This window comes from Rhinopithecus roxellana, chromosome 15 (genome assembly GCF_007565055.1).
Source record: "Rhinopithecus roxellana isolate Shanxi Qingling chromosome 15, ASM756505v1, whole genome shotgun sequence".
NCBI lineage: Eukaryota > Metazoa > Chordata > Mammalia > Primates > Cercopithecidae > Rhinopithecus > Rhinopithecus roxellana.
Window position 1 is genome coordinate 98,050,621 of NC_044563.1, and position 18,139 is coordinate 98,068,759.

The following is an 18,139-nucleotide window of genomic DNA, read 5'->3' on the forward strand; positions in this document are numbered from 1 at the left end:
CAGCAGTAACTACAGAACTGCTCCCAAAAGTCCCCGTGCAACAGCAGAAATTTCACCTTGAGGGGTGCAAAGGGAAATGCACCATTTGCGTGCCTCTGTGCTGTCACCCTAAAATAGGTGTCTGAGGAACAGAGCAATGCAGATTGAAAAAGATGCCTATATTCCTATGACCCTCATGCTGAGACTGCTGGAGGAGTCAGCATTCTGTTTTTGCTTCTCTCCCTCCAGAACTAATACATTATAACTCTGTTAGCAACCAGTACAGCGATCTCATGACAGACCTCTCCAAGCCTGCTTCAGAGTAGATGGAGATGGAGCCCCCAAGGCTTCTCCAAGCGCCTGCCATGTGACCTAGCCCCTCACTCCCTGCCTAACAGGGTATGACAAAAAAAAAATCATAAGATACAGTGCCCACTCAGTAGCACCATACAATTTCCTCTGGAAGACCACCACACATGGGATAATCAGATGTTACAATACAATCAAATATTAATAGGTGATTCGAACTTTAAGATTTCCATTCAATTCAATAACAAATCCCAACCATTTGCTTTCTGACAGGCACTGTGTTATGCACTAAAGTTACAGTCACAATCAAGATATGGTGCCCATCCTCAAGTAGCTCATACTTGAAATGGCAACTGAAGTTGTCCAGAAAAGATTCCACTGGGCAAGCTCTAATCTGAGCCTTGTAAAGTGGTACACTTTGGATGTACAGGTAAGGGGGTTAGGACTGAGATACTCCAAAACTCATTCTTCCCGCCACTGTAAACAGAAACAACACAAACCCAAGAAAGAATGATGAGGAATTAAAGTATCTTCTTGCAAGTCTTCAAAGGCATGTTTTACTGTACCAGCTTTAAAGTGGTGGTTTCTGGGGAAGGAAAGCCTCTTGGGTGCCTTTGTTTACCTCCACTAGTTTGTGCCCAGATACCAAGGAGGGACAAATGAGCTCTTACAGGCTCTGCCAGAAGACTGGCACATCTGGACTTCTAGGGGTTGGGGTGACCACCAAGCCACAGTCACCTCTTTGCCCTTCAACCTGGAAAACCACCATCCAGTCACCTGTATGTCCTCTAGTCTACACTGCTGCCACTATGTTAGCTCTGCTATTTCTCAGCTTAGTTACCTCCCCAGGTTTTGGTTCCCTCATCTACAAAATAAGGATAAATTATTATACTGCTTCATGGGAATGTGTTAAGAATTAAAAGTGATGTTTATAAAGTGCTTAGCATAATACATGGCACGTAGTCAATGTTCGACAAACAGGAACTAACATTATTATTACTTCTTTTAAAAAATCCAATTGTCTAATCCATTCTTTTTTTTTTCTTTCTTTCTTTTCTACTGAGACAGAGTCTTGTTCTATCACCCAGGCTGGAGTGCGGTAGCACAATCTCAGCTAACTGCAACCTCCATTTCCCAGCTCAGCCTCCAGAGAAGCTAGGACTACACGTACACATCACCATGCCTAATGTTTGTGTTTTTTGTAGAGACAGGGTTTTGCCATGTTGCCCAGGCTGGTTTCAAGTGATCCACCTGTCTCAGCCTCCCAAAGTGCTACAAGAAATTAGTTTTCTAAAAACCCATGTAAGAAAACTACAAACAAAACATACATTTGTTTATTGCTTCATAGTTGATAAAATGCTTTCATATCCCTGACATCATTCTGACAACTTACAGAGCTAAATCCAATAAGAAGTATTATATCTATTTGACAGATGCAAAATCTGAGACTCAGAGAAGTAAAAGCAGCTGTCCAAACACCAAGCCGCAGTGTAGTCTCTTGATTCTTCCAAGTCCTTCCCCTATTTGTTGCTCCCTCGTGCAGACCCTATCCTCAAATGATATGCATGTTCCATGCAATTAATAAGAAATCTTACCAGTGGGGACCACAGTGAAATAAAACCACAGAGAAAAAGCTCAAAAATTACTGAATCACCTTTTTGAAGCAAGGGACTTTCCTCACCCAGTCTTGGGAGTGCTGCTTACAGTGACACATTTTGTTCAGTAGCCATGAGCAACCTTCCCTAGCCAGCTGGGTCTCCTGAAATGGTACATGGGGAGGCCCCTGTGGGAGCCACAGTAGCCTCCCAGCACCTGTGAGTGGGACCCCACTCTACCTCCTACTTTGCATTCCACTTATATTTCTGGTTCCTCTGAAAAGCCAGAGGCTTCACAATTAATTATTGTAGCAGTTGCTCCTTTTGCAAAGATATCTCTGATTCCTTCCATTTCTGTTATCTATAGCCAGTCTCCCCCAATCTTGGATGACACCAGACATCCAGCAAAAAGAGCTCTCTTCCAAATAGTAATCTTCAGATGCAGGAGGTGGCGGCCACCACTGGCAGTGTCCCCACAGACAGAACCACTACATCACAAAGGGAATTATGTAACCATACAAAGATTAATCTCTCCCTTCCAGTCACAATTCATCAGTCCCTCTAACAACTGGCCGGGGATCTTGGGGTTGTAAAGGCTGCATCCCAGGGGAATGGCCTGTTTTTGCTTTCTTGGAAGTGACAAGAGGAATGTTTCCTCTTTATCTACCTCAAGAGGTGCCTACCAGGCAAGGTCTCTGTGGTTCAGGACATTTCAGGCAAAGAAGAGGCTGGAGCCAGATAGCAGTCATCTTTAGGGAAGATGGTGAACTACAGGGCTGGCTCCTAAGGCAGCTATCCAATATAAAGTACCCAGTGGAGCCTGGCAAAGAAAAGCTTAATTCAGGTCAGTGTAAACAACAAGGAGGTCCCATTGGTCAGAAGGCTTCCAAGCAAGAAGCTCCAAGGAACAGCAACCCTTGGAATCAAACAGATGGCCTTATATAGGGGAATAAGCCACTCAGAACAAAGTCCCAAACAGTAACTAAGGATCCAGGACACTGAGTCCAATCCCTGTGCAGTGGGACTGGCAAAACCCATACCCTGCTCAGGGTAGGGTTTTTGTGCAAGTAGAACTGGCAGAGAGATCTAGGTGTCTGGATGTGGACAAAGCAGGAGGGAGAAAGTATTTAGGAAAGGCAAAAGGGAGGTCAGGGCTCATCACATCCCAGAGCCAGGCCACCAACAGCCCAACAAATTCCAGGCCTAAACTCAAGGGCAGGGGAGGTGAAGGGAAAAGTGCTTCAGGGACAGCTGCCCAACAGAGCCAAGGAAGGTGGATAATGACACCACGCAAAGAAAAACTCAATAGAGAAAGTAAGAAGAGGCATGTTTGTAAGACTCGGTGGTAGGAATACCAAGATGATTATAAGACATCATCCTTGTTAGCTACTGAGAAATGGGTAGTAGTTGTCCAAGGAGCCAAAGGCAAAAGGGAAGCAGAACCAGCATGCAAAGACCCAGAAGTATCAAAAAACATGATGCATTATTGGCTAGGCATAAATAAACTGCAGAATACAGGGGAGACTGGTAGAAGGTAAGGCTGGGTATTTTGACAGAAGCTGGATCAAGAAGAGCTTCTTATGAAAATCCAGAGATTTTAGACTTCATTCAGGATGGGAAGCCATCAGAAAGTAAGGGCACACATTCAGCCCTATAACAATCATTTGCTCAGCACCTGCTGTGTGCTGGGTGCTATTCAAGGTGATGAGGAGGCAGTGGTGAACAAGGCCAGCAACAGTCCTGGAGCTTAGACTCTAATACCTCCATTCTTTGCAGACTGGCTGTGCAGATTATGGGTTGTGTGTTTCTCCCACCCATTGAGAACAGAGGCTGGGTCTTAATCTCCACCATATCCTAAATGCTTGGCTAAGTTTCTTCCATATAGAAAGTCGCTATCTAATAAGTGTTTATTATGGGAATAAAAGTTTTTTGTATTTTCTAAGAGTCTAAAGAAAAAGAGCATAGTGCAATCAGATTTCTATTTCAGTACCTCACTTTGGCAACTGGTTGTGAGCAACTGGGACGAAACCAAACTAGAGACAAGGGGTTACCAATTAAGAAGCTGTCACTCTATTAGGCACTAGATAATGAGAGTCCAAACTAGAGGAACAGTGGTAGAAATGGAGGTAGTTTTAGTCCCCTGACCAGCCAATTCATGTGCAGCTCATTCAGCCTTCACAGACCTAGAATCGCTCTCAGCAGACCACTGCAGCCTCCTTTAAACCCTCATCGCCTTCTATTTTCACTCTAAACCTCTGCATGATTTACTTTCACCCTGGGACAGCCCAGTTTTCAAGGTCAAATGCAACACAAGACAGCTGGTCAGCTCCAGGGTAACCCTGGGCAAAGCCTGGGGCAGTCATGCTTCTGCAGAGCATGGTAGTGACATATGAGGTCACTAGGACTTTAAATCAGTGCTGATGAATTTCCTCTGCTGCTGAAAAAAAAGCAAGCCAGAGATATCCTTGCTGTCAATGCTGATGGCTACCTCAATAGGAATTCATACTCTGATGCTACATGGAGATTGGCTGGATTATCAAGCATCTAGGCTCCACTATCTTCACTGGTTCTGGTTCTAAGAAGTGTTTATAAGATCCACGGTGGTTCTATGTAGCTTCTAAGATCTCAAGTGATTAAGACAAAACAGCAGCTCTGACCCATACTTTTAATAAAACCTGTACCTGAAGCAGCTCATGTGTCATGAACCTAAAAAACAACTTTTTTTGTACATGTACAGCACTTTACAGTCTACAAAAACCCTTATATATACTATCTTCATTTTTCTATAATCCTATGGGCAAGATAATGCAGATATTATTATGTGCACTTTGTGAATGAGAAAGCTAACGCTTGGAAAGGTTCTGAATGACCCAAAATCAGATTGTACATACAGAGCAGAAAGTCCAACCCAAGTCATGCTCTATGTTCAAGACTCTGTCCATCAGACCTCCAACTCCAGCCAGCACGAGTTTACTACTATAAGCATGAATTAACTTACTGTCCCAATACTTACTGAGGCTATTCCTTTCCTTGTTGCTTTTCCTGATATGACATGGAGGCAGAGCCTGTAAAGGGCCACCAAGTCTCCATTAGACCTGACTACCAGCCAGTGATATCCAAAGCCAGAGCCCAGGGTCACACCCTGATCAGAACTGTCCAGAGAAGAAGCTGTTGGTATACAGGGTGAGCAATGAGAAAAATGAGGGGCCCAAGAGCCAGGTTCAAGTCCCTGTTCTGCTTTGTACTGCGATTTTGAGCAAGTGACAGCTTTCTTTCTCAACTTCAGTTTCCTCACCCCCAGAATAAGGACAACAGCATCTGCCCTTCCTGCCACTCAGTGGTCAGAACCAATAATGGTGTCTTCCTTCTCCCATTTCCAGGCAGTCACCCAACAGTGCTGGAATAACCCATTACAGAGTAAAGTGAACTAGTCCCTCCCTGGTGGCCTCCCTGCTCTAACCTCATCACTCCAGCTGATAATTTGCCTTGCAATCTAACCAGGAAGATTTAAGCCAACCAACATGAGCTCTCACGCTTTTTTCAGCACAATTCTATTATTACTTTGTACCAAATCTTGCCCTAATTATACAAAGATAAATAAGATAATGCCTGTCCTCAAAGAACTTCAAGTTTGATTTAGAAATGGGCATGTTAATAATTACTACATTACTAATAAATACCACATTGCAGTATTGGGCAGCAAGTTTGACTTTTATTTGTGAATTCTTGGTGCCTGTGCATGGCCCACAGTAGGATACGGCAAACATCTGTTGAATAAATAAATAAAACTAACATAAAACCTGATGACAAAAGAGGTACACCGTTCAATGAAAGCATTCTCTTCTCCACCTCAAAACTTTTCTCTTCACATATCCCCTTATTTCTTTACTCCAGCACTGAAAGAAAGAAAAAGTCTCCTTTCTTCTTGTCAGAACTGACCCCTTCACAGTGACCTCAATCCTCTGTCTCATCTTCTTGGGGACCTTGCTCCAATTCTTCTCCCTTCCTCTTGCAACTTTACTGATTCAGTTTTCTTTCTCTCTCTAAATCTCTCTTTCAGCCTCCTGACACACTCTGGTTTCTCTATGCTTACAAAATAAACTGTAACCAATCTCTCTATTCAAGGTACTGGGCTTGTTTTCATCATCTTTGACCGGAATCTCCTGGAAGGGCTACTCACATCCACAGCCTCTATTTCTCATCACTCGCTCACTCATTTGCTGTGCTCCTGCTTTAGCTTCTACCTTCCCACTGAAGCTGCTCTCTCAAGTGCCACAGCCTCCCGGTCACCAAATTCAGTGGTCTTTACTCCATCCCCAACCTCTGTGACCTCCCTGTTGGCATTTCCTTGGCTTCTGTGACTCGGCAGGACCTGGCTTCCCTTCTCTCTCTCCTGTCAATACTCAGTCTCTATCTGGCTGCTCTTCCTCTGCTTTCCTCTTCAAATTCTTGCCAAGATTCCCCTGTTACTTTACTTTTCCTCCCTTGAGCACTAATTTAACATCAAGGCTTCCAATTCAGGAAGGCTTTCCAGTCACAACTTCCCACCCCAGCCCCTACCCCCACCCAGCAGAACCCAACAAAACCACAGGGACTGAAAATGCAAGAACGAGAAGGTCACCAAGACACAGGGACAGGATCAACATATTTTCATTGCCAGACTCTCTTAAAGCCTTTGTCACATTCTGTTTGTCCTACAGTAAACTTAGCCCCGCTACGAACTCCTAAGCTCCTAAGACAGAAACTGTTCCACTCTTCTCTGCTTCCACTACCCTAATGCTGTGTTCAGACAGACAGGCATACCTAAGCATCTGTTGGATTAAAGAAGAAAATCTGAAGGTGAACAGGCACGAAAGTACTTGGTAAACTGTGAAGTGCTAAAGGACTATGAGCCTCATCATCAGTAGCCTTTGCAAGAAACTTCAGGGCTGTTCTGAGCACAATACAGGCTCACAGCCTATCTGTGCTGGCTCTGCAGGGCATCTGATGACCAAATGCCTGAAAACATGGAAATGCGTATTCCTGAACTGGCCTGGGATTGAGAAGCACAGACTATGGGGAAGAAGAGAAGACGTGAAAACAGGCACATACCTCCAAAACCATTGCTTTCATTCATTTTTCACTTGGCCAGTAAACATTCACTAAGTACCCACAAGGTGTCAGGTACTATTCTAGACACGGGGATCACATCTTTGAACAAGATAGACAAGGCCCTCGCTCTCTTGGATTTTCTATTTTAGTGAGAAAAGAGAGATGATAAATATAAATAAGAAAATAGTGGGTAGTAGTAAGTGCTTGTTTCACCATCTCTCTCAAACATGACAGCTCTTCCTCTCTTCTGAGTGTTCACAGGGACAAATCCGGTCCACCACTTTGAGGTTTGTTTTGTGTTATTTCTTCCCCTGCTATGTCAGCAGCTACAGCACAGATGTGCTAGATTTTTAAATCTCCAATGAAACCATCTTTGGGTGAACAGTACTACCCATTTGAAGCACTGCTATCCCATTTCCAGGGGCCTTTAAAACACTGGACCCTGTTACAACTGAAAGGTTTGAGCTGCCTGGGCCCATGGTCTCAGAGACCTTATGCTTCTCTAGGAACAGCAATGATGCTGTGGGTTACTTACTAGAGAGCCACTTGGGAATGCTTTTTCAGGTTGTGTTCAATTCTGTCAGAGCCCTCCGGACTCAGCTGATTGCTGGTGGTAGATTTCTGTGTTATTTAGGGCACCAAAGTCCCACAGTCTTGACACAAACTTAAAATTAGAAATGCATTAAATATAGGAAAGGAGGAAGGTCATTCAGGAAAGGCAGTCTTCCGAGGGAGCTGTAGGACAAAGATGCCCTGGAAACTTCCAGGTTCATTAATGGGTTTTACACAAGCATTCAAGTGGTATTTCTCCTTCAGAAATAACACTGTGGAAAGTGTAGGGGCCTGGCTCAAACCTCAGCTAACACAGCTGAGTGAGTGACTCTGCAAACTAAAAATAGCTTCTTTCCCACTCATTCCGACAGACTGCACTTAGACCCTGTGCACAGGTTGATCCTCTAGCAGTTTTAGTCCCCTGCAAATGAGAGCTGATGGCATTTGGGCTTGACAATTACCCAATCTCTGGTTTAACTTTTGTTTATTTCCACATTTCCTGCTCTTGCTCCAATGGCACTGTATGCGCACACACATGCACGTGTATACTGAGTTCCCTGGCTGGGATTTGGTGCTCCTCAACCAAACGTGGGCAGAATTTAAACCAGGAACATGACTCAGGACTGTGGCTGCAGACTGAGCCCAGAGAAAGTCCTCAGAAACACTGGGAATCAGGCTGTTTGCCTTGGATCGTCTCCTAATTCCTAGCTAGCCTCTCTGGCCTCAGTTTCCGGAACAACAAAATGGGAATAACCATGCCTATTCTGGCCTATTTCACAGCATCATGCTGGGATCGAATGAGACAATGTATGTGAAGGTCATTTTCCTTCAGACAGTGATGGGACAGGCTAGGCTGGCAGCCAGACTGCAAAACTAGGTTCAGCCACTAGAATGGGTAGGCATCCTGATTGCATCAGAAGTTAAAAGCGATCTAGACTCAATTTCAGTTTATGTTGTCCCTCAGCCTAATATCCTTCTACCTTTGCTAAACTCCTATGCATTTTTAAGAACCCAATTCAAATAACATTTCTTTTTTGTTAGTGTCTTCAGAATTAACGATTCCATCTTTACTGCTCCTTTGGCCTTTTGTACATACCTCTAATAGCACTTTTCACTCAATTACAGTAGATATTAACTTATGTACCTGGAAGTTCTTTGAGGGCAAAGACTGTGTATTTTTCATCCTTGTATCCACCTCCCCACCCCCTTCCACTGTATGGCCAACACTGGTGCATGACAGGTGTCAACCAATGTTTATGGAATGCGCAAGAACTCAAAAGTCAAGAAGGAGGTAAATGTCAGAGAGATCCAGGAGAGCATAAAAGGTGGGACAGCACACAAACAGTCAGTGGCGGGGATGGCGGGCAAGAAATTCAAGAAGGTAGTGTCACTGAGGTCAGTCTTAGGCAATAAGGGCACATACACAGGGATGACAGTCAAAGCTGAACTGCAAGTTCTGGGAAGACCAGACAGGGATTTCATCTTGGAAACACAAAGAATTGAACAGGGAGCAGGAACATTCTATTGAGGTCCAGGGAATAAGGAACGGCGGCATCATACCAAGTCCCTGCAACCTAAACTGGAATAGGAGGGCTTGGGGACAAGAAACAAGAGCAGAGAATAGAGCCAGGGCAAAGAATCGAGCAAGGCTAAAGTGGTACTGAAGAAGCCTGGGAAGTTATAGGTTAGTCAACATTCTCAGGAGTGCCAAAGTTGAGTTAGCAGCTAGGGATTAGAGACCTTAGCTATGAAACTGGCTTGGAAAGCAGAGAGCTGCTGGGGTATTCATCTGCAGTCAAGGAGCAAACAAACCTGTTCACACACATCCTGCCCTGTCATGTGCATGGTGGGATTAATCCAGATCACTGTACTACCCACTCTGGAATTTTCCAGGAGTGCCTAGAGAGGTCCAATATCTAAGGTAAAACTGACAGCGAATGAAACACAGAAGTTTTTACAACTGTAAGAACATTAAAGGAAGGCCTGCAAGGTCTAAAATCTCAAATAAAGTGTTTCTCCAGCTAGAGAGGAGACATGGCTCAGAAGAAAAGAATTGAGACATTTAGGGAATTACAGACCCTTATTCCCAGACTTCAAGCACCCAGCAAAGGGTTCCACCCAGGAAAGGGCACATAGAAAAAAGGACCTCAATTTTAGTTTATCTGTAGAGTATGTGACCTTCTTCAAGCACTTCAAGTTAAAGACCCAGGCTCACTGTTTATCTATTATGTGATCAGTAAGGGCCAGCTGAGTTTACCCATTCCTAGCCTTAGTCTCCTTATTCATAATGCAGCAATTGTGACACCTGCACACAGGTTTATCATGAAGACAAAATAATATATGCAAAGCATTTAGCATATTGGCCTATAATAAGCACTAACTAACTTTGTGTTTCTTTGCTTTCTTTGGTTCCCAGGAAGGGATGGTTATACCACAGTCTAGCTGTCTACCTGTGTTTTCCTCTCCTGCTTGGCTGTCCTTCTGGACCCTTCTGTGCAGACATCCTATCTGAGACACCAGACAATTCACTCCTCCTCTTGCTTATCCCTTGGACATTAAAGGCAATTAAGAATTAAAGGCAATTGGTCAGCTATGTGCCACACTCAGGTCCTCAAGGGTCAGGAAACATCAGCCTAGTCCAACGCTGTTCCTGTGCCTCCAGGTATCTCTGCACCTCTCTGGCCAAGCCCATGACCAGGGTAGCACCTAGTTTAGTGTAGCTCTTGTCTTCTCCGAGGTGAACCCACTCCTAGTAGCATATAGCTGCCTCCTGGACTGGCTCTCTCTTAGCCTCGAGCAAATATATGCCTAGCAGGCCAGACCTGGATATCCACAACTGGAGATAATTCCCAGACCCAATTTACCGGAGAGTAAGAGCCTGGAGTCTGAACCTGAAGTGAGACCAGAGAGTCTACACTCCAGCACCCCAGAGACTGGAGCTAGAAAAGAAGGAGCTCTAAAATGAAGCTGCCAGGGGGCTCAGGACTCAAGCCCACTCCTGATAAGCTACATAAAATTCCTATCAATGTCAGGCTCTTACACTAAATTTTGCACTGGCCATGTCTGTCCCAGTGCTGCATACTGTGGCTACCACATGGCATTAAAAAACTTCAAAGGGTAAGAAGAGAATGGAATCAACAGTTTCTGCGTACCTACTAAGTCAAGAACTTTGCATGTTATCCTCACCAATACCAATACCTTAGGTATTGTGACACAGGGTATACTCATCTTGCCAATAGAACTAGAGACTCAGAAAAATCTAAGAATCCTCTATTCCTCCACTACTGTGCAACCTGACCACAAAGTCTTAAATGATCTGGGAAAGACAAAGAAAAACTAGAGTCTAAAACACTATTTAACAGGCTCTCAGCACCTTAACTCACTAAGGAGACAACACTAGTTTAAATACTGCATTGCCTTATTTACTACTGGTAGAGCCAACTTCTGCCAAACACAATCTGGAGAAATATATCAAAAGTCATAAAGATGCTCCTGACCTTTGCCCTTGTCATTGCATCCCTAAGATCATATCTTAAGTAAACAGTTCAACAGAGATTCACTAGTGGTGAAAAAAAAAGGATGATCTAAATGTCCAATATCCAAAGAATGGTTTGAGAAATCCCAGAACCTTCTAATCATGTAATGTTTACTGTATAGCCATTTTAAATGTTCATTTTAAAGACCAAGAGGGAAAAAAGCAAAGCATCTGTGATAAAATAAAGATTGAAAACAAAACATCATAAATGCTATTGGTACAACTTATAGAAGTATGGACATGTGTATACACAAAAAGGAATGTAGCTGTTTTAGGGTGGTAAGATCATGGAAATCTTCCATAATACTAAGTGGTTTCATTATTATTACTGTAAAATTGTCTTTGTGGTATTGTTTAGTACCTTTTCAACCCAAGAGAAAGAGAGAGAAAAAAAGACAGACACATTTAACCCAGCACTAAGAAAAGGCCCAGGAAGACCAGGGCTGGGATGTGAAAGCAGAAACTGAGAAGCGTCCTACATACCCGGAAGGAGGAGGCCAGGCAGGGCCCTGGGGAAGGGAAGCCCTCTAGGTATGAAGAGGGTTGTCATTAGTCTGATGCTAATTACAGAAGTCTCACTAGCTTATTAATTTTTTTGACAGACTCTGAATGAAGACTGAATTCCTTCATTAAGCCAACTTGGGTTCAGAGGCACATTTCCTGTGTGGCCATCCTCATTCCTCTAAAAAATCTAGCCTTTTCTTTTTTTTAAGGGTAACAGTAAAGTAAAATTTAGTAACAGAAACACATACCCTGGAGAAATTAAGATTCCTGCCTTAAATGTAGAAATTCAAACCACTTCACAAAATCAAAGGGGTTTGAATAAGCAACTGAACTGCAGTGCTTTCTGGACTGGGAAAAATAAACACAAGTATAAAATATTTAGCTCAGTATTAAACGGCCCCTTGATCAGGTTCCAGCCCATCTTTCTGATATTACCTCATAATTGTCCCTCCAGATACCCAATGCTCCCGCCAAACTGAACCACCAAGTGATCCCCAAAATAGTTTCCTCCCTTTCCTACCCCCATGACTCTGTTCAAGCTGTTGTGCACACTTAAAATTTCTGTCTTACAACTGCTTGCTCAAGTCTGACCCATCTTCCAAAGCACAGATGAAAGCATCAAAGCCTTGTCATTGTCCTGGGGTTTTTTTTGTTTTGTTTTTTTCGGTTATTTTTCGAGACAGAGTCTTGCTCTGTCGCCCAGGCTGGAGTGCAATGGCGCGATCTCAGCTCACTGCAACCTCTGCCTCCCAGGTTCAAGCAACTCTCCTGCCTCAGCCTCCCAAGTAGCTGGGACTACAGGCCTGTGCCACCATGCCCAGCTAACTTTTGTATTTTTAGTAGAGATGGGGTTTCACCATGTTAGCCAGGCTAGTCTCGAATTCCTGACATCAGGCAGTTCACCCACCTTGGCCTCCCAAAGTGCTGGGATTACAGGCGTGAGCCACTGTGCCTGGCCAGCCTTGTCATTTTCGGAGCCTAGGCCAATCCCTGTACCCTGAATTCATTTCTTGCTCTTCACAGTAGATCCAAAGTACTTTGAACCTCTAAGGAACTACACAGAGTCTGCCTTGCAGTACAGTTATCTGGGTAACTGACTTTTGACCACATTAAAGCACGAGCTCCTTGGAGTCAGGACCTCTTCAGATTCCTACATGGAACCTATCCATAATGCCTGGCACACAGTAGGCCCTCAGTAAATGCTTCACTGAAAGACAAGAAAAAGGGACACATTACATCTGTGTGAAGTCACTTCCTACCTCAGTTGCTCCAGTTAAGCAATGCAGAGATGAAGGCACGCTGTTCGGTAGTCTTGAACAGGGGAGGAATGAATCTTGCTTTTCTAGTTTCCAGCCTTCGTAAGTCTCCAACTTCCTCCCTAGTTGACCATAGTCTGCTCGGCCCCAGGTAAACACCTTGCCAGTTTCTAAAAACAAACATTATTTGAATTAAGACTACATTCCACAGCTGTGCTCTCATGGGTAGGCAATGAATTACAAGAGAAAGTGTGACACTGATTTTAGTACCAACTACCAGGAGCCTTCCTATCTTCCTGTAAAGAAGGCACACGCACTCATATTTTTACAGATGTGGAAATGAAGGTTCAGAGAGGTTAAATGACTTGCCCAAGATCAAACAAGCTGTAAGTACCAGAGCTGGATTCAAGCAGATTCATTCTAAAGTTTCTGTTCTTGCATGTTATATAGATATGGCTATGACTATGGATATAACTTCAACCATGCTTTATGGCTTTCCATTCTCTCCCTTCCCCACACACTCCTTGTGCTTTGCCCAGATGCCTGCTCTCAGGCTCTCCTCTCCCCCACCCAACCTAGGGCCCCATTTAGCCACCTTGAAGTTCTCCACTCCACAATCTCTTAGGGCCTAGCTCAACGAATGGCCAGTTTCATTTGCTTTCCCCTCCTTATAACATAAGGGGACCTTTCGGAATCTATGCTCTTACCAAAGGAGCAATTCTAACAATCCTAAGGCAAGTGTTTATGTGTGCTAGAGGGAAGGGAGTGAGAGAAGAAAAAAAAAATGGCAAAACCATTTGGAGCCAGAAAAGCATTTAGTCCCCCAGATGCACCACATGGGAAGCTGGCCAGTGCTAAAAATGACAAAAGAAAACGAGATTCGCAAAAGGAGAAATGGACTTTCTTCTCCCAGATAAGAGAAAATTCACCAAATTCATTCAGTTGTACCAAGTGCCACATTTGTTATTTCAACACAAATGCAAAATCTGATGAGGCATAGATTATTAACAGATTCTCTGCAATAAATATGCATAACCATGTGCGTTGTATAAATTCTTTATACATGTTTATTTTAACAAAGAAAAACTTTGCTTTAGAGACAAAACACAGAGCAATGCATATTAAATTCTAGACAAATCTACTACTGCATACTTTGTGTTTGGTATCAAAGCTTCATCTGGCCTCACATTCAACATATGGTTTATAGTGTCAGCTAAAAAAGAACCATAGATTCATGGGGAAATGTCAGAATATTGCAGTGATACAAGGCTCTGCAGGGAAACAGTTCTCAGCATCAGCCTGCTAGCAGACACTAAGGTAGATACCAAGCAGTTTACAGGAATCTGACTTTTGGGCTTCCTCAAGGAGGAAACAAAGTCTGTGTAGCTCACAGGGTATATGAGATACCTTGTATATTATGAGAGCTGGGAGTAGGTCCATTCACACGTACTACTTCATGGCTCTTTGTGTGCTGTTCCTTTTGCTAAGAATGCCCTCTCCTTAAGTGGTAAACTATGGCTGCAGCTTTGGAGTCCAGCTCATGTACTACTAGTTCTATGAAACCTTTCTTGACTCCCCAGCTCTCCCCAGCTCTCCCCAGCAAGGGTGAAAGTCACCCTCCCGTGAGCCACCTTTATCATTGTACTCATCAACTACTATGCTGCCACTTGACAGGTGAAAAAATTAAGGTTCAGATAAGTGACCTGCCCAGGGTCACACAGCTAAGCCACATCTCTTTCTACTAGCCCATGGTATCACTCTGCATTGGTTATTAAGCCCTAGTCACTGCATAATCACTCAACACTCTTCCTTCACTTCTGCAAGATTACTCTTAAAAACCCATGTGCCCAGGACCCATAAGGCATCCAAAACTGGCAAACTGCCCCTCTACCTGAGCTGGCTAGGATTTCTAACCAGATTGCTAAGCAGGAGATTCCCAAGAAGCCAGGGGATAAGACTGTTGCTGCTTAAATGACTATAGCATTCCTCTGCTGGGAAAAACTAGGAAGTTGTTATCTCTAAGACTACAGAAATAATTTTATCAGAAATCACACATTGAATCCTTTATTTCACATGAAGTAAAACATCTTAGAGCTTTCCTGTTATTGATTATTGATGTCAAAGACAGTCAAGACTGGCAGAATATGGTGCCACCATTATTATAACCCTGATAGCAATTCAGCCATTCCACTTACATAGCACTTTTCACCTTCAAAGCACTTTACAAAGATTAACTAATTAATCCTCATACTCTCCGGGGAGGCCATAGACATTCTGGTTAAGGTAAGTCCAGAAACCAGGCTGACTTAATGTTCAGTCTTCAGTCTCAAGCCTAAATTTAATGCACTCTGAACTTGTCTGTTTCTCTTCAAAATAAACTCTGCATCAGAAGCCTCACCCAGGACAGAAGAGACCCTTTTATTTTTCCTTTTCTTTTAAACGGACATTTATTGACCTCTTCCCAGGTACCCAGTACATTCATTGACATTGTCTCAATCCTCACAATAATGCTGTGGCATATAGAGTATTAAGCTTATTTTACAGATGAGGTTAAATGATGAGAGTTAAATGATTCGGTTGGGTTCAAACAACAACCAAGTAGTTGAATCAAGATTTAAACGTGTGTCTTCTGACTCCAGGGCCAATGGTATCTCCAATGATTGCACAGCTGCTGTCACAGACTGACAAAACTTGGCTGATGAAACAGTCATTTTTACAATGTTTGAGGAAGAGGAAAACCCAGATTAAATGGATATGCTCTGTGTACCATCCAGCTTTCCTCACTAGAATAATCTTCTTCCCAGGAGCCCATGCAGAAATCAGGACTGTAAGTGCTGAAATAAAGGCATTAAACACATGGATGATAATTTTATGTCATATGGAGTAAAAGAAAATAAATCCACATACAAAAAATGCTCATTAATACATTGTAGATGAATGTCTGCATCAAGCTGATGCATGCTGTCAAATCCAGGGAGACTCAAATCACAAATTTAACAAATGGATCGTCTCCTTAAAGGATTATATATTACTATGATAAAAAAAAAATAGACACACTAAAATGTCATCCAAAAAGTATAGGTATGTGTCTCCAGGTAAATGATAAATGAGAAAGATGACAAAATAGCTCAAAACAAAGTCAGCAAGTGAAACACAATTTATAGGGCATGTCCATGTAAGAATTAGCACAGAATAACTACAGAGCCAAGCAGTATATATGGCAAAAAATATCAACACAACACAGAAAACTACAGAGGCCAAATGAGAAGTATGGAAAAAGAACACTTAAGGGGTCTGGAACTGGAATTGTCCTGGCAGGCTTGAGGAAACAGGAGGCATTTAAGGTGAACTTCTGGATGAGAAAAGAAAATGGGAGACCGAGGGAGGATATTGAGGAGCAGCATGAGATGAGCAATGATATGAAAATCAAAAGGTGGCCGGGCGCAGTGGCTCACACCTGTAATCCTAGCACTTTGGGAGGCCAAGGCAGGAGGATCACCTGAGGTCAAGAGTTTGAGACCAGCCTGGCCAACATGGTAAAACCCCGTCTCTACTAAAAATACAAAAATTAGATGGATGTGGTGGCGCACGACTATAGTCCCAGCTACTGGGGAAGGTGAGGTAGCAGAATCACTTGAACCTGGGAGGCAGAGGTTGCAGTGAGCCGAGATGGCAGCACTGCACTCCAGCCTGGGCAACAGGGGGACACTGTCTCAAAAAAAAAAAAATCAAAAGGCAGGAGAGTGAATGAGGGTCACTAGGGAAGGACACTGGAAGGGAAGTCAAGACTGCCAGGCTGGGGCTAGCCACAGGGAATTGCCATGGCTGGGTCTAGATCTCACCCTCCAGACCAGGGGTCCCTAAACTTGGTTGCTTACTATTAGTAAAAGAAAAAAAAAATTTTTTTTTTTTTGAGACAGAGTCTCGCTACATTATCCAGGCTAGAATACAGTGGCATGATCTTGGCCCACTGTAACCTCCACCTCGTGGGTTCAAGCAATTCTCCCACCTCAGCCTCCTTAGTAGCTGGAATTACAGTCATGCATCACCACATCTGGCCAATTTTTGTATTTGTAGTAAAGACAGGGTTTCGTCACGTTGGCCAGGCTGGACTTGAACTCCTGACCTCAAGTGATCTGCCTGCCTCGGCCTCCCAAAGCACTGGGATTACAGGCGTGTGCCACCACGCCTGATGTCTATTAGCAAAATATTTTTTAACACATCACCAACATATGTACATTAATTTATTTATTAAAGTATGCACATTCTATGTACAGTATCCTGCTTATTCTTGCAACAAGCCTGTGAGTTAGGCACTTTTACCATTCCCATGTTACTGACAGGGAACAAGGTACTTACCCAAAGTCACAGAGGTAGTAAGTGATAAGGTAAGAAAAGAAAGAAACAACAATAACACAAGCCTAGGATGCATCCAGGCCTAAACTAGAATTGAAGTCATAGGAAAACAAAAAAGAAAGAATTTACAGGGCTTGGCACCCCATTAGATGTGATTTTGAAAGGAAAGGAGAGGAAATAAACACCATTCTGAGATTTCACAATTTCAAGGTGAGTAGGAAGGTGATGAAGGTATAAAGATGCTACATCAAGGGTCCCGCTAATGGGAATTATAAAATGTTATTTAATTACCAAATTATTTAACTCTCCTGGGGTGTTTTGCAAACATGTTATCAAATAGTCAAATATAAATAAAACAGAAGAGAGTAAGGAGAAAGACTACTGGATGCAAACCACAGAGAGCGGGGGATACTCTGCGGGTAGGGGGTGAATGATGAATATTCAAGAGGCCAACTTCCTTTACCATCCATCAAGGGCTGCAGGTGCTGCAGCCATAGCTATAGGTACAAGGAGAAGTAGCTCCAGGGATGTCTGAGTTCTTCAGGGAAGAGAAATTTCTACCCTGTTCTAGAGAAGGGAGTCCTATAGGTGATAGAAAGATAGATTAGAGGATCATCCGTATTTTCTTGACAGTATCTGTCCAAAAAGGGAATATAATGTCACTGAAGATAGCAAAATGGAGTCAGCAAACCAAACCAAGGTAGATGTTATAAAAAGAAAATCCATGGGTAAGAGAGAGAAAAGGCCACATGACCTCTTCAGTCCCTCTCAACTCTAATATTCCAGGATGTTACAAGGCCATCTAGAATACACTCATGAAAAGGAGGAAGCTCTCTCCCTATAGGTTTGTTATATTTATGATTCACCTGTTTACAAACGTAAGTACCAGTTACTCTCTGGGTTATTCATTCTATGTCCTTCGAAGGTAAGAACCTGACTTCTGTCACTCATCCTTCATTCTG

The 18,139-nt window shown here is 43.2% G+C and overlaps 1 protein-coding gene across 6 annotated transcripts in view; it reads right to left on the reverse strand.

Moving 5' to 3' along the window:
• Positions 1 to 18,139, reverse strand: part of SERGEF (secretion regulating guanine nucleotide exchange factor) — a 233,748-nt gene that overhangs the window by 165,007 nt on the left and 50,602 nt on the right. For all 6 annotated transcript variants that reach the window (XM_010370150.2, XM_010370147.2, XM_010370148.2 and 3 more), the window contains exon 9: positions 12,825 to 12,991. In XM_010370150.2, coding sequence (XP_010368452.1) covers positions 12,825 to 12,991 — 167 coding nt within the window. The remainder of the gene's footprint in view (positions 1 to 12,824; positions 12,992 to 18,139) is intronic.